At 39.1% G+C, this 17,491-nt stretch overlaps 1 protein-coding gene across 6 annotated transcripts in view; it reads left to right on the forward strand.

Annotated features, from left to right (window-relative positions):
• ADAT2 (adenosine deaminase tRNA specific 2) overlaps positions 1-17,491 on the forward strand; it is a 107,689-nt gene that overhangs the window by 2,303 nt on the left and 87,895 nt on the right. For 5 of the 6 annotated variants that reach the window (XR_010933645.1, XR_010933644.1, XR_010933647.1 and 2 more), the window contains exons 2-4: positions 9,974-10,078; positions 12,454-12,604; positions 14,184-14,290. Coding sequence is in view for 2 of the 6 variants with exons in the window: in XM_067701911.1 (XP_067558012.1) it covers positions 9,974-10,078; positions 12,454-12,604; positions 14,184-14,290 (363 nt within the window). In the remaining 4 variants the exon portion in view is untranslated. Of the gene's footprint in view, positions 1-9,973; positions 10,079-12,453; positions 12,605-14,183; positions 14,291-16,657; positions 16,987-17,491 lie in introns of those variants that run through there. The other variant, XM_067701912.1, reaches the window with a different exon arrangement.

Below are 17,491 nucleotides of genomic sequence, written 5' to 3' on the forward strand. Positions count from 1 at the left end.
GTATACAAGTAATAGGGAGGATACTAGCATCCCCACAGCACTTGTACAGAGTACACATATTTATATGACCAGTTCAAGTAATTAGAATGTTTGTCTCTGATGTTAGCATTTGTTGGGCAAAGGCCTGGAGGAATTGGAATGGAGATGGATTCTTTAAAGTATATGACCAAAGGCAGAAAACATAAAAGGAAAATGAATAGGTTTTAGTTATATAAGTATTGAAATCTTCTCCATATTAAAAAGATAAGATACAAAGTAACAAAGCAAATGACAAAGAGGGAAAATATTTGCAATGTAAATAAAAGGACAGGTTTGATAACCTTAATATATAAAGAACTTTTACAAACTAATGAGAAAAGATGTACACCCTAATTTTGAAAAAGTCGAAGGATATGAACATGCTATTCTAAAAGAAATACAAATAACTAGCGAGTGAACAAGTGTGCGATTTCACTAGTAATAAATTAAATTCAAGTTAAAGAGAGTTACAATTTTTCACCTGTTAAATAGGCAAAGGTGAAAAAATTATAATGCTTGCTGTTGGTAAGGGTGTGTGTGTGAGGAGCTGGCTAGTTGGTTGCTGAAATTGGGGCATCCTTTCTAGAGGGCAACTTTGCTATGTATATATAAAAAAGCCTTAAAACTAGTTTATCCTTTGATCCAGTAATGCCTTTATGGTATTTTTTTTCCCAAATGAAAATATTTTAATGTTTTCTTTCTCTGATTATATAAATAATTCATAGTCATAAGAAATTCAAACTATAAAAAGATTTAACAAATTAAGTAATAATTACCTAAAAATCCTACCATCAGAGATAATGTTATAAAAATTTTAGGGGCATCCTTCCATGTATCTCTGTCCATGTGTAAACAGACATATATACTTTTTTCTTATATTAAATCTCTGTGCTAGGTTTTTTCAAATTTATTTTTTGACATATATATGTTTAAATAAATGAAATTACGTATTTTCTTTATGATTGTGAATATCTTTTTCTAGACGTAAATATTTCTTATTTTGGTTTGTTTTCCTCACCCCCATTCCATAATACTTTTATTGCTATGGAATAGATTACCAAAAGTGGGACAAAGGATGTATGTATTTTAAAACCATCTAGACATTTTAAGATTGCCTTCTAGAATTATGCTGCCCAATGTAGTAGCCACTAGCACGTGTGGCTATTTAAGTTTAAGTTGATTAAGATGAAATAAAATTAGATATTCAGTTCCTCAGTCACATTAGCTGCATTTCAAGTACTCAGTAGCAACACATGGCCAGTGGCTACCATATTGGACAGTGCAGATCAAGGGATATTTCCATTACTACAGAAAGTTCTGTTGGATAGCACTGGTCTGAAATGGTCATAATTCCATCTCCAGTGTATGAGAATGTTCTGTCCTACCCCTGTTCCCACTAGCCCTGAAATGATCACTCTTTAATATTTGGCAATGTTATAGGTGAGAAGTATTATAATATCTGTGTTACTTTTTTTTGTTGTTCTTTGATAAATTTATCAAACTTTAAATAAAGTTCTCTACACTTTATTATTGTTTGTAAAATCACTATTTTTCATGACAGTTTTCTTTTGGAGAGCTAAGTGTATAATAAAGGTTATTGTTTTAATCATCAGAGAATATAATTCTAAGGGTGTAGGCTTAGAATCAAATAAAAGAATAACAGTGTTGCACTTTTACATTCCAGACACAGTGCCATGAATAGTGTTTCATGTAGGCCATAGTGTATAAGCCCCATAGTAGCCCTACCCTATCAGGTGTGTATTATTACTGGCCTCATCTTCAGAGGGGGACACTGAGGTTTAGAGTGAAGTAAACTTCCCAAAGTTAGGGAGCTGGTAAGGAGAGAGCTGTGACTTGAGCCCAGCCACCTGTCTTCACCCCGCCCTGCCTGTACTGTGCTGTGTTCGGTCACTCACTGCTCTCCAGTGCGCCCTACTGGACCTCTCTGCCTGTTCACTTGCATCCCACTGACTACAGTGTATTGAGCATCCTCATTAGACACTCGGATTGTTTTTTCTCTGTGAATTGCCTAGGCATATCCTCTTTTGCCCAATTTTATTATTAGTTTTATTTAAATAAATCACATTGTAGGAACCCTTTGTATTTTATAGCTATTTGTAGGAATAATTCATAAGGAAGTGATGGAGATATAAAGTTCTTCACTTGTTTATAATAGTGAGGGATTTGAAAAATAGCCCCATGTTCTAGTTAAACAATAGGGGACCAGTTAAATGAATCATAAATATTCATGTAAAGGAGCATCATCTAAGTTTAAAAAAATCATGTGCTGAAAAAATATTACTCAACATGGGGAAATGTTTGTAATATATTTCTAAATGACAAAGGCAGACTGTTGAACTGTTTATATAGTATAAATCTATTTGACTGTTTAGAAAACTACGAACATGTATATGCAGGCATAGAAAAAAACCTGAAAACTTTCTGTCACAGAATAATAACAGAGACCATATTTTGGAGTGTTGGGATTGAGTGGTTTTTATTTTTTGATGTGTGGATTTTTTTACCCCCAGGTTTTTTGCCTTGAACATACTTACTTCATAGTTAGGAAAAAAGAAAGCGTGAGTGAGTGAGTGTGTGTGTGTGTGTGTGTGAGAGTGTGTGTGTGTGTGTGTATTATCAGAGGGTCAGAGATAGAGGGAGAAAAGTTGCAAGTTTTCTAGAATAAATCAATTGCATATTACTGTTCTTGAATTTTCTGGGCGCCTAGTATTACTATAATATTGTGCTAGGTCTGAGGAAAATTCAAAAAGAAAACAAGCACAGACACATGCGTTGTAGCAAATGTGGTGTGATTTAGTGTTTCCTGTGTGTTAGGCCTTGTGATGTGTGCTAGGCCTGCAAAGGTGAGCAAAACAGGTTTGCTAGTGTTTGGATCTAGTGCTTGCCTCCCAGGAGCATACTGTTTAATTGATGAAATTAAGCCACGCACAAATGAAAAAGTTAATGGTAACAAGTTCAGGGTCCCAAATAAGAGACAGATATAAAGTACTATCAGATAATAGGCGACAAAGTCCTGAGCAAGTCAGTTGAATTAAATTATAGGATGCTTTCTTAACTTTAAAAAGGGAAAGTGGGATGTAGGTGGGTGGAAAAGGAGAGAAAGGTTGATCAAGCAGAGGAACCGTCAAGTCCAAAGAAATGGAGGACTTGGTCTTAGGTTAGGAGGTGATCCAGCTGTTTGTTCAGAATAGGGCTTCCTAACAGGAGCCCAGGTTTTAGGGGGATCTATAAACCCTGACGCTATGTATAAAAGTGTCATGTGCATGTGCCTTTTTCACGTTTGAGAGTCCATAACGTTCATCAGATTCTCAGAGGGGCTCTGGAAAGTTTAAGAACCAAGGACCTAGAAGGATAATGAAACGTTAGGCTGGCTTATTTGGCTGGTGGGAAGCGTGGGTGGTAGTTGGGAGGCTCTCGGTGCCAGGTTGAGGAATTTAATGTTGTAGAGGGAAAAGAGAGCTTCCGAGAGTCATTAGCAGTAACAGCTGTAGCGTAGTTTGACCTTTTGAACGTTATTATTTTCTACCTAAGAGTTGTTCTGGCTAAATTGTCTTTTCCCCTGATTTTTTTTTTTTCTTTTGTAGGAGATATACCTGGGGACTCACCAAGAGTCTGTGCACACTGCAGTCTGTCCCCATCTCTCCTCCTTTTACCACTGCATCACTAGAGAGTAGTTTATGGGAGCGATGGCTTTAGAGAAACTCCAAAATCTCTTCCATCCTAGAGCTGTCGTAACCTGCGGGCTCTGACTAGAGTGAAGGAAATGACATTTAAAGAGCAATAGAAATGACATTAAAGACATCTGGAGTAGAGGCCAGTAATTGGGCCAGGAAGAAGAGAGATTTCATTCTTCAGTTTTGAAAGATGATAACTTATTAATTTATGAAAGACCAAGTTGCCATTTTAAATAGTAACTGAGCCTTGGCTCCTGTCAAAAAAGATGAGAGAGTTAAAAACCTACCTGCACACACTTCAGACCCACCTTGCCTGAGTTCTTGTGCATTCATAAAGAAGTGATCAGACTTGACAGAAGAGTTGGTGGGAGTATTGGAAAGTACGAGAAGGGATGAGTTGAAAATTCTTTTCAGCTTAATTAAATCTATTTTGAATGTGACAGCAAAGCAAATATATATTTGATATATGCATATATACACATGTGTTTTATATACATGTAAACACACCCATCTATATTTTTTTTAATTGAAAAGCATTTCACTCTAAACTCACTTCCATGGAGTTTTTGGGTTATTCTCACCGCCTCCTCCCTAACTCGCCATTCCAGATGCCCACCCCCTCACTGTGAGCTTGGCAACAACTTTAATCAACAACATTATTTGCCTTTTTAAAATACTCCCTTCACTCACATTTTCTCTCTAATTTGGACAGCAAAGGAAGGCATTTCACAAAAAAACACGTTAATCTAAGGAAGTAGGAAGATAATATTCAGGGTTGGGAAATAGAGTTAAAAGGAGATAATTTGCTGGAAGGGAGAAAGAGAAAATCCAAAGGAAAGAATGAAAGGCACAAGCCCCGTCACCTGGAGACCCTGGTGGAGGGGCTGCCAGGCCCTGCAGCGTGGCCCCGGCTGTCTTCCAGGTGTACGAGTCAGGACTTGGAAGGAACCCTGCTGGGCAGCTTGGGTTCACCTTCTCCCCGGCCACTTACTCCCTTTCCTCTTACTCTTGGATTCTCTTCTGCACATTTGAAACGGCCACATAGCCTCACATAGAATTCTTCAGGAGATAGTTTTACAGAAAATCCTTGTCACATGGCTCCCCATTTGTTTACTCTTGCAGTTTTTTTTTAAATCTTTAAACTTCCTATGCCTCACTCTCTTGCTAAATGTCCCCTCTCCTTTTGTCCCTTGAACTAGACCTACTAAGAACCCAAACACTGATAAAGTAGCTGAACAACGGTAATTACAGTAGAAATTAGAGACAGAGCCATGGCAGAGAGCCCAGGAACCTGACATCTGGTAGGTGCTCCACAAAGACTTGTTGAACAAGTGAGTGGATGGAGCCAGGTTGCCTGGGCTCTAGTCCCAGCCTCTTACAGGGGCTAATTCCATAACCTTCCCATGGCTCAGTCTTCTCATCTGTAAAATGGGGAAGCTCACGGAACCAGTCTCATAGGGTTATAAACTAAATGAATTAATACAGTGCTTAAAATAGTCCTGGATCAAGGTAAGTTTTTCAGTAAGCTCTAAGCTATTAATATTTGCAAGCTCAGAATCAGAACACTTGAGATGTAGACATAACAATCTGTTGTAATAGAAACTAAAAATGTAACTTATAGGCAAGTCACTCTTCAGGTCACTGGTTTCATTCCCTCCCTTCCACCCAAATTGACCCTTCTTTCTTGGCCTAGTTTTTTCCTTGGATCTTCCATAACACCAGATACTCCTGGTTTTCCTCCTACCTCAGTAGGCATCTCTTCTTAATTGCCATTGTAAGAGCCTTCTCTGTTTATTCCACCTTTATTTTTTTTTAATGTTTCAATTTGAAATAATTACAGATTCATAGGAAGTTGCCACAGAGTATACAGAGAAGGCTCACATACCCTTCAGGCTGTTCCTTCCAATGGTAACATCTTCCGTAACTGTAGTAAAATATTAGAGCCAGGAATGTGGCATTGACCCAGTCTGCAGGGCTTGTTCAGATTTCATCACCTTTATGTGCTAACCTTAAAGCATTTGTGTATGTGCGTGTGTCTGTGTGTATGTGTAGTTCTATGCAATTTTGTCACCTGTTTAGTTTTGCGTAATCACCACCAGAACTGCTCCATCACCACAAGGCTTCCTCATGCTACCTCTTTATAGCCACCATCCCTCCCAAACCCTAAACCCCGGCAGTCATTTATCTGTTCTCCATACCTGTAGTTTTGTCATTCAAGAATGTTTTATACGTGACTGTGTCACCTTTGGGGATTTATTTTTTCATTCAACATAATTTCCTTGAGATCCATCCAAGTTTTGAGTCAATTAATAGTTGATTCCTTTTTACTGCTGTGTAGTTTTCCATGGATAGATGTAGCACACTTTGTCTAACCAGTCACTCTTTGAAGGACATCTGGGTCATTTCCAGTTTTTGGCTATTATGAATAAAACTCCCATGAACATTCATGTCTGTATACAAAATTGTGTATTGTATGAACATAAGGTTTCATTTCCCTGGGTAAATAAATGCCCAGGAGTGCAATTGTTGGGTCATATGTTAAGTGCATGTTTAGCTTTTTAAGGAACTACCGAACAATCTCCCAGGGTGGCTGTACCATTTTACATTCCTGCGGGCAATAGATGAGTGATCCTGTTTCTCTGCCTTGCTGGTATTTGGCACGGATACTTTCTATTTTAGCCATTCTGCTAAGTGTGTAGTGATAATCTCATTGTGGTTTTAATTTGCCTTCCCTAATGGCTAATGTTGTGACCATCTTTTCATGTGCTTATTTGCCATCTGTATGCCCTCTTTGACAAAATGTCTTTAAATATCTGTTGCTCGTTTTCTAACAGTTTTTTTTTCACTGTTGAATTTTGAGCATTCTTTACATAGTCCAGATCTAGACTTTTGTTGAATATGTGGTTTGTAAATATTTTCTTCCCGTTTTAGCTTATCTTTTCTTCCTCTTAACAGGGTGTATTAGTTTCCTATGGGTGCTGTAACAAATTACCGCACATCTGATAGCTTAAAACAACACAAGTTTATTCTCTTATCGTTCTGGAGGCCCAGAGTCCACACTGAGTTTCACTGTGCCAAAACCAATTGTCAGCAGGGCTGTGCGCCCTCTGGAGGCTCTAGAGGAGAATATGTCTCCTTGCCTTTTCCAGCTTCTAGAGCGACATTCCTTGCTTGGTTCATGGCTCCTTCCACCATCTTAAAAGTCAATAGAGTAGCATCTTCAGCTCTCTCTGCTTCCATCATCACAGTGTTTTATACTTTATGTGTCAGATTTCTCTCTGCCTCTCTCATAAGGACACTTATGAGTGCATTTAGGGCCACCTGAATAACCCAGGGTAACTTTCCTGTTTCAAGATCCTCACCAAATACTTGATGGATGAAAAAATGATTTGTCTCTCTTGTGTACCCCAGGTTATGTGTCATCCTAAGCTTATTTCATTTTGTCTTCCTTCAATTAATTTTTTATTTTTGTGAAGACAAACAACACAAAGGAAAACTGATCAACATATTTGAACAGGAACTTCACAAGAGATATCCAAATGTCAGTAAACTTACGAAAAAATGGTAAACCTCTTAACGCACCAGGGAAATGAAAATTAAAACCACAGACACTACCTCATATCCATCAAAATATCCAAAATAAATAATATTAACAATTCCAGTTGTCAGTGAGGATGTAGAGCAACGGGAACTCTCACACACTGTTCATGGGAATGTAAATTATTACAACCACTTTGGGAAACTGGCAGTATCTATTGTACTAAAGGCAAACACACACAATAGCCTCTAACCCAGTAAATTTACTGTTAGGTATATACTCAACAGAAATTAATAGTACCTGAAGAGACAGGTATAAACATGTTCATACGGCATTATTAGTAGTAATCAAGAAGTGGAAACAACCCAAACATCTATCAACAGATTGCATAAATAAACTGTGGTATATGCATACAAAGTAATATAGGGCAATGAAAGTGAACTACAGTTACAGGAATGAACATGGATGCAACTTAAAAACATGTGAAACAAAAGCAGCTAGAAACAAAATATATACGCCGTGAGTCCATTTATATAAAGTTCAAAAACAGGCATAGTTAAGTCAGAATAGTGATTTAAGCTTACTTTAAATTTCATTCTTTGTGCGATGATTGCCTTAACTGCACCAGTACTTAGTCTCCACCCTCCTCAGCTGTCAGTCCTCCTCCTGGCTTTCCTTTCTATAGTAGCCTATGGTACATTTGTATATTTATTTGTATATAGTCACCAAACCTTGGAGCTCTTCAATCTTTCAAACTTTGCATAAACTGGGTATGCTTTAACTGTTTTTACAGAACTGGGACAGCACTAGCCTGTGGGTAGTTCATGACACAATTCTGAAGAATGCGGTCTTATTGCTTCAGATACTGTCTCTTTACACCTCTCCATGCCCCAGCTCTATCCCACCACTCCAGATGGGAGAGAAGTACAGTATGCTCCCACCACGTGCCTCTCCTTTCAGCGCTTTTGGCCAAATGATAAGTGTCAGTTGAGCAAGCTTGAAGCAGCTAAGGAACCCACGCTGGCATTATGATAGGATGTTATTGCTACTGTAAATAGTGTAGCTGGGAGCAAGAGGCTAGTGCAGGAGATAGAACACACTGTTTTCAGCTAAGTCTTCAACTTGGCACTTTATATGCCCTATGGCGTGTGAAAATACCTCTACTTAAATGGGAGTCTTGTCTTCCAAAGGGTCTCTGGCCTGCCACAGTAGGAAATGCTGTGCCTTTCTAGAAACAGCTGTACTTGGGATTTTTAATTGTAGTGAGGTGGCAATGATTGTATACTAGTCCAAGGGTTGCACCCGTTTAAGGTTCTCTCTCACCTGTGGTATCAGGGCATCCCAGAGGTAACCTGCCTGTTTTTGCTCTCTGCCTGAAGAAGTATTCCTTAGCTGTCCTGGGCCCCGGAGCTGCTGGAGTTCCCTCAGCCATAGCGCTAGAAGAAAAATGGGCAGCCTCTGATAGAGGGGAGACTTTGCAAATATAATAAATTGGTTTGCCATTCCTGGGATGGTGATGGAACTATGCCTAAACTTATTTTTCTCATTTGTGTTTTTCAGTTGAGGTATACTTCACATACAGTGAGATGCACAGTTCTTAAATGTATTATTCAGTTTTGAGTGATGCAGACATCTGTGTAAGCCACATCCTTATCAAGATAAAGTTTTCACCACCACAGAAAATTTCCTTGTGTCCCTTTCCAATCTACACATCCCCTTTCATGAAGCAACCACCGTTCCAATTTCTTCCATTGTAGTTTAGTTTAGTCTGTTCTAGTACTTCACATGATTTGACTTCTTTTCCCTTAGCACGTCTGAGATTCATCCATGTTGTTGTGTGTATCAGTAGTTTGTTTCTTCTTATTGCTGAATAGTCTTCTATTGTGTGAATGTGCCACAGTGTGTTTATTCATTCTTTTGTTGATGGGCACCTGTTCTATTTCCAGAGTTCGGCTATTATGAATCAAGCTGTTATGAACATTCTTTTACAAGGTTTTTTGGTGGACATATATTCCCTTCTCTTAAATAAATACTTAGGAGTAAAATAGGCTATATGTTCACAGGCTATATGTATGTTTACTTCTTAAAGAAACTTCCAAAATGTTTTCCAAAGTGGTTATGCTATTTCATTGTATAGAGTGCTCCTAAACTTTTATTGTCTCACTTAGAGCAGAAATTGTGGGCACAGGGAGATATCCAGTCTGGTCACCTTTATGCTGTTGGAACTCTAGAGGATATTTTCTGTAATTTTTAAAGAAACAAAACAATAAGAATTTCAACAAGGAAAGAATTTTAATAAAAGATTTATAAATGTTACTTATTCTTCTACATCTTTGCAGATATATACACTATCTCAGAAAAGGTGCATAGACCCTGGCAATTAAAAAAAAAGAGTCAATAGCAAAAAGAGTCAGCAACAGTCTTGATTACGTCTCCCCCCGGTGAGAAGAAAAAAGTCAGGGGACTCAGGACCCATGAAGGGGATTTGTTCCTGAGTCTCCTTAATATGGATATGATAGAGAACAAAGGCACTAAATACTAATATCTAGTATTAGTATTAGTATTATACTAAAATACTATGTTTGAGAAAAGGGAAGGCTGACCTGCATTTCTTTGTTCTGGTGTTTGTACGTGTGTGTACTGCTCAGGCTGCATCTTTTCTCTCCTACCATCTTTTCATGTTTTGAACATTACCTCTTAGATTTTCCATTTTGTCTTTCAGGCCAAAGAAGCCCTAGAAAATATTGAGGTTCCTGTTGGCTGCCTTTTGGTCTACAACAATGAAGTTGTAGGGAAGGGAAGAAATGAAGTTAATCAAACCAAAAATGTATGTGAGTTGAATAGTATAATTGCAGACATATGGAAGTGATGGTAGGTGTGGAATGAATTTATCGTAGATGTCTAGAAGATGGGTCTGTGTAGAGTCTCGTGAGTATCAGTGGAAGGATGGTTTCCCTAAACATCTCTTTTTTTGAATGCCCTTTTTTTTCTGATTATAAAAGTGATACATGTTGATTTTTTTAATGAAAATTCTACTTTATAAAACACATCAATTTAATTCATATCGTATCCTTTAGTACCTTTACATAATGTGTTCCTCATGGTAAATTAAAAAGTCACCCTCAGTTGATAGCTATGGAAGTATAAAAAGATCATATAAAGGAAGCTCTTCCTAAATCAGATAATTCAGTGAAAGACAGTCTCCACCACCTGCCGTCTCTATCTACAGGTACACTTGAAAAGCTTGTGTGACTTTAATTTATTGTGGTTAGGTTGAGAAGTTCATGAATTAAGGCAACACTTCCTGAACATGGTATCACAACAGTGTGTCACAGTGAGTATAATGAAGTATCAAGTTTTAGGATTATAAAAAGTGCTAGGTGGACCCGAGGATAGCTTATGACTTTAATACCCCTCACACAGACCTTGATCTTACTTGGGAGCCAGAGAACACACTGGCGTTGGAACTGGTGCTGTGAGGACTTTAAAGTTCATCCATCACATCTCTCAAAAAGAAAACTCAGATTTAGTGAAACACAAGCAAAATAGGAACCCAGATTCATGAAGCAATTGTTATGTGGATATCAAAATGCTTCTGAGATAAGTAATAAACCATAATACAGCAATTAGTGAATATGCAGATACTTATGCAGGAGTGGAATTTTGTGTTTTAGATAATTGTCATATCTCCCTATGTGTATTTTGTAGTTCAGAACAATATCTTTAAGGTGAGATCACTGAATGTCCTAGCAACATCCATCTAAACCCCCAGTGACCTGGGTTTCTTACACACCTTGAAATTAACCTGGATTTATTTTTAGTTTTCTATGCTCTATAGAAGATCACCCTATAATCACAGTATAGAAAGACTCTTGACCCCAAGTGAGGAGACCCCAATCCTGCTTTTGGCTCTGATACCATCACCCTCTGTCACCACCACCATCACCTCTCCCAGCTGTGTGTCTTTAGTAACCTCCTAACGTAGCTTAGCTTCTGGTTCTTCAGCAGTAAAAGAGTTGATTGAGGTGATTTAGGTCAACGATTATTTCTTGAGAACTATGGGGACATTTGATTCAGTAGTTCTGAATCTGATTTTTAAAAAGCACCCGAGTTGGGGAAACTTTTCTTTTTTAAGCTCCACATTTGGTGCTGGTATGCAGTCATGGGTGGGAACCTCTTTGCTAAAGCACCTTCCAGCTCCGAGTTTATATTATTTCTGGGCCAGCAATGCTCCCATCTGCCTCTGGCTTCCATGGTACCTTGGCCACTGTGCCAGCACTTTCCACACCCTGCCCTATGTCACAGGTAAATGAACACCTTTCTGTTTGTCCCATCAAATTTTATGCTCGTTGAGGACAGAGACTTTTTTCCCCACAAAGAGTTTAGCACAGTGGCTTATACATAGTTGACATTCCGTGTAAGTTTATTGATAAACATGATTATCATGAATATTATCAATAATTATCACATAGCAGAGTGCATATATCACGTTATGCGTCATTGTGCTTCATATAATTCAGATCGCTTTATGAGATGTAGATACCAGTATATCCAGTATTACACTGGGGAAACCAAGGCTTGGAGAAGCTATGTAACTTGCCCAGGGCTGTATAATCAGTAACATCACAGTCAGGATTCAGATTGAAGTGTGGTTCATTCCAGACTATGTGATTTCTCCTCTACTCAACTACTCCCATGAGGTATCTGAGACTGATACCGAATCTCTGCTTCTCTCTAGAGTCTGCCAGTATATAAAATCTCATCCCAAAGAAAATACAAGTGATGACATTCCAGTGATGATATTCTAAATATAGATTTGCTTAGAGTGAGGTCAGTGACAGCCTTGAAAACATTCGTATTTCAAGTGTCCCCTGAAATATTCAGGAACCATAGACACATTTTTTTTTTGAGACTTATCTCTCTATGGCATTTTAATTGAAAGAGTGTCCCCTAAAGTATTTAGGTACTTAACTAAAAATAGAGCATAATTCGTGTGGCATCTCAGATTAGGTGTCTTTTGTTGGTGAGATTATGGTACTTGAACTAGGAACTAGAGTGTCAACTGCTAAGGGTGTCCTGAAACCTTTATTTGCTAAAATGCTGGCAGAAATGATAGACCTATTTTTCATATTTACTTTTGAATATTTGTAAAATACAGTTACATGTAGCCAACAAGGTCAATGCAAGCACCTCTTCTTTCAGGCTACTCGACATGCAGAAATGGTGGCCATCGACCAGGCCCTAGATTGGTGTCGTCGACATGGCAAGAGTCCTTCTGAGGTGTTTGAACACATGGTGCTGTACGTCACTGTGGAGCCGTGTATCATGTGCGCAGCCGCTCTCCGCCTGATGAGTATCCTTTGACTTCATGGGTTAATGTCTCGTACTCTTCCTGTGAACTCGAAAATGGCCAAACATCATAGTAGAAACATAACCCATTTCTACTACATGAAAACAGAGACTTATGAAACAAATTATAGGAGGTGCACATTATAAAATACAGTATCCCTTGGCCAAAAAATTTTTAGGAAAGATTTTTGAATAATAAAATTACCTCGTTTTTAATATCAATAAACATATAACTATTAAGTAAGCTAGAGCAAGAAACACATGACAAACTGTCGTGTAAAGATAAACCATAAATTAGATTATAAAACAGTGTGCATAGGAAAAGATCTGAAGACTATGCATCTGTTTTGCCTTTAGTGAAGAGATTATAGGTGATTTAAAATTTTTCTTTCTCTGTTAATATGCTTTTATTGTTTATTTTTGCCATGAATACCTATTACATAGAAGGCTTGAAAAATTTTAAGTCAGAAGTAAATACAAAGGAAAAAACAAATCATTTATGATACTATAATTGTAAATAAATGGGAAATTGATAAAGTTACAGCTCTTTGAATTCTGTCTTTCACAGAATAAGTGACACAAATACTGAATACAGCAAGTTAACCTCTAAAGATCTTTTAAAAAATTATTTGATAATTCAACAACTCAATTTCATACTTGAATATTTTTATGTACTTATTTTGCTGTGTGTGAATCATTTAATCACTTAAAAAATAATAGAGAGGGTTTTGAATATGAAAATATGTACAGTTTCCACTTTACAAGCTCTCTGCCCATCCTGCCTTACAGAGTGGCTCTGCTTTAGTCTGGTTTGTGCTAGGTCACAGGTTGTATCTCTTTGAGGAAAGAACAGGGAAAAATCTATTATTTTTAAGAGGTGAAAATCGCTGGATTAAATTCCTGCCTCCTTTCTGGCTCCAATTCTCTAATGATTCCAAAAAATCATCTAGGAAAGATCAGAGAGAGCACGGAGCTCTGAACGTTCAGCAGCTACACAGTCAGTTTTCATTCCGTTTGCAGTTGTGACACATTAGTTTCTATATTCTTTAAATCTCTTTCTTTTGTGTAACTGGATTGTGTAACTGGATTTTTAAGACGAAGCCTAAGTTTAATTATTTTTTGATAAGTGTGGCTGTTTTTTTGATAATTTATTTTTTGGCTGCGTTGGGTCTTTGCTGCTGCATGCAGGCTGTCTCTAGTTGTGGCGAGTGGGGGCTATTCTTCATTGTGGTGAGCGGGCTTCTCCTTGCAGTGGCTTCTCTTGTTGTGGAGCACAGGCAATAGGCACGTGGGCTTCAGTAGCTGTGGCTCGTGGGCTCTAGAGCACTGGCTCAGTAGTTGTGGCGCACGGGCTTAGTTGCTCTGCGGCATGTGGGATCTTCCCGGACCAGGGATCAAACCCGTGTCCCCTGCATTGGCAGGTGGATTCTTAACCACTGCACCACCAGGGAAGTCTCAGTTTAATTGTTTTTGAGAGTAGCATGGCCTTTCCTCTCCAGGCTAGCTGGTATAAACCCACCCTAGTTTTGTCACAGTAGGCACTTGAACTGCACACTCTTTGTAGGACCTTAATTCTTCCTTAGAAATCCCGCTGGTTGTCTATGGCTGTCAGAATGAACGATTTGGTGGTTGTGGCTCTGTTCTAGATATTGCCTCTGCTGATCTACCGAATACTGGGAGACCATTTCAGGTAACATGAACTGTTATACTTTTTCCTTTTTTCTAATTACTGTGATCTCACGATGGGCTTGCAAGTAGTTAGCGTGTGCTCAGTACACCAAGAGGCCACGCTAGAACCAGGTGGGCTCTCGGGACCTCTGGTCAAGGTCATTGATGCCTCAGTGTAAGACCACAGGTTCATTTCCAGGTGAGTGCTCAGCTCTCTTAATTAACAGAATTCCTCCAGAAGGAGAGCCCCCAGTCTTCTGAGTTTTCCTCTAACAGTCTTCACCCATGCCTTCAGCTATGTTTGAGGACCCTACCACTGTGGGCGTTCTCCATCCATGCGTATGCCTGGCTCCACGCTGTACCAAGTTTGTGTGAGGCTTGGTAACAGTAGATGCTATTTACAGTGAATGTACAATAATTTTGCACAAAGTCAGTCGTTTTGCTTGATTGCCCTGTACTATTTTTGGTGCCTAGCAATCGATACCTGTTTTCATTATTTTTTTTTCCTGCCTTTTTAATGTTGAAATTTCCCCCAGGCCCAAGAATCCACTTAGAAATTCTACTTTCCCTTGAACCTTGCCACTTCTCCCAAAGTTTTTATGTTTAAGGCTATGAACAGTAGGAATTTATATTTCAGCATTTGGTCTGTAGACAAATACCAGTTTCCATAAACTGGTTTGATTGTTTTTTTCTCCAGGTGTAAGGTTAATCCTAAAAGTATTCTGCTTTAAAAAGAAAAGGGCTTAACAAATTGCTGGACATGGTGGGTAGTTAACTACAAAGACCTCAGATATTCTTGGGAGAATATTAAGTACCTATGAAGGGCTAAATTTGGCTGAATCCCACTGAGAACAAGATTTGGAAAACATTCTATTTTGAGTTTTGCCAGCTGAACATTGGCTTTCTTAACAACTCCTGCACTTTTGAGAATAGATGACTTTTGACATCACATCGGAAAAGAAATTGTAATAGAATGATGGAGAGTAAGCAATACAGTTAGCTTGATCATTAAAGAAATAGGCAAAGTGATTTGCTTTTTCCAGTTGCTTCTATCAGTAGCTCAAATTTTGCTTACATAACTCTTCGCAAGTGAATTGCTGACTCTACTTCATTTATGAGAAAGATCTAAAGAATTTCTCAAAGCTTCTGGGCAGAACAAAGATGAGCTATTGGATATCATACATGGGGGAACATTTTTGACCAACATGCCGGTGACATTGAGTGCACACCATCCTCTCCTGCACGTCCCTGCACAGAATCCAACAGTATCTGGTTGAACCAAAAAATAAGTTCACTTGCAGTGTGTGTACCTGGCCAGATTGGCTCCATCAAAATGAATGGCCATGGTTTGAAGCCACATCTCCAGATTTGATGCCAAAATATGTTTTTTTTTTTTTACAGTGTTTTGAGATTCTAGAGAAACTATCGATACCCCAGGCTTCTGGATGCTGTGTTTTCTACTTTTATTTGGTTGGCTTAGGGTGTGGGTAGGGGTGAGGCGGGAATTTGTGGGAGGTGGGATGCTGTTTTTGTATTGCAGAATTATAGATTCTTTTAATACTGTATTATAAGCAGCATTAAAGTTCATAGAGGAGACCTACAGAACTATTCTTTTCAAAGAAGATGGTGATTAATTTACTTTACCTGCCTTGTGTAAAAAAACTATTTTAATTAAGAATATGTGCTTTTTGTTAAAGCCACAAATTTGTAGCTATACTAGATGCCCGAAACGATTACCTTAGTAGCTTAGAGGGATCCAGTTTCCTTCTCCACCTGTAAGTCAGTGGGTCTGGTCCCTGAGTGCACATTAGAATCACCTGGAGAGCTTGGACCCAAGCCTGTGCTTGGTCCCCACTCCAGACCCACTGAATCGGAAGCCGTGGAGGGAGGGGGAGCATTGGTATTTTTTTAGTGAGCTCCCAAGTGATTCCACTCAGCAGCCAAGGTGGAAAACCAAGGTTCTAACTTTACCTGAGAGGAGAGTGCTTTGTGCAGGTGGGTGCTCCTGAGACAATGAGGAGAGGTGGGGGACCCGGGGGACGGGAACACTGAACAGTGTAGGAAACGCTGTACTCACCAACATGGTTAGAAGATGAAGTACTGAGAAGCCAAGGGAGGAGAGGGTTCAAAAGAGAAGCAAGTGTAGCCAGGAGTCTCCACGACTGCAGAGAGTTGAGGAGAGTGAAAAGACCAGTGTTTTGGTCAATAGGGGCCCTTGAGATATCTAAGAGGGCAATCCTGGGAGCACAAGCCAGTGAGGATGAGGTTGGGGAGGAACTGAGAGCCGCAAAAGTGACGGCCACGATTCGGGAACGTTCTCTGGGAGGAGCAGGGTATCAGCTTGCGTGGGGGACAGGGTAGAAGGAAGATTATCGGGTTTTTTTTCCAGCTTTATTGAGATATAATTGACGTACAACATTGTGAGATTATAAGGTGTACAGTGTGATGATTTGATGCTTGTATACAGCAAAATGTTTATACCACAATAAGGTTAGTTCATACATCCTTCACTTCATATAACTACTATTTTGTTGTTTTTGTTATTACGTTATGGTGAGAACACTTAAGCTCCCCTCTCATAGCGACTTTCAAGCATACAATACAGTATTGTTCTCTTTAGTCACCATGCTGGAACTTACTCTTCTTACAACTGACGGTTTGTACCCTTTGACAAAAGTCTCCCCATTTCCCCCACCCCCTCCGCCCCTGTCAACCACTATTCTACTCTCTGTTTCTATAAAGAAAGTATTGTATATATGGTCATATATATATATGTATATATGAATATTATTCAGCCATAAAAAAAGAAGGAAATTCTGCCATTTTCAACAGCATGGCTGGACCTCAGGGGTGTTATGCTAAGCAAAATAAGCCAGGGAAAGACAAATACTGTATGATCTCCCTTACATGTGGAATCCAAAAACATCGAACTTGTAGCAGGTGGTTTTGATGGGGAAGGTTTATGCAGGCTTTGTGGGCCCAGGCAGGAGCCAGCTGAAGCACAAGAGAAAGGGAGGCTCATCTTGAGCAGTGGACCACACTCGCCGGCCCAGTGCTGGCTCCATCTTCTCCTGGGCACTGCTTCCAGATGGAAGATTCCCTGGTATCTCCTCCATTCATTGCATCACTCGTGCACCTCCAAAGGGGGCAGCGTATCAAGTCCAAACGCCTTCAAAGCCCTATGTATTTTGACTTCGTTTTTATTGCTTTCATTTCTTTCCTT

Source organism: Pseudorca crassidens, chromosome 13 (assembly GCF_039906515.1).
Source record: "Pseudorca crassidens isolate mPseCra1 chromosome 13, mPseCra1.hap1, whole genome shotgun sequence".
NCBI classification, from domain to species: Eukaryota; Metazoa; Chordata; class Mammalia; order Artiodactyla; family Delphinidae; genus Pseudorca; species Pseudorca crassidens.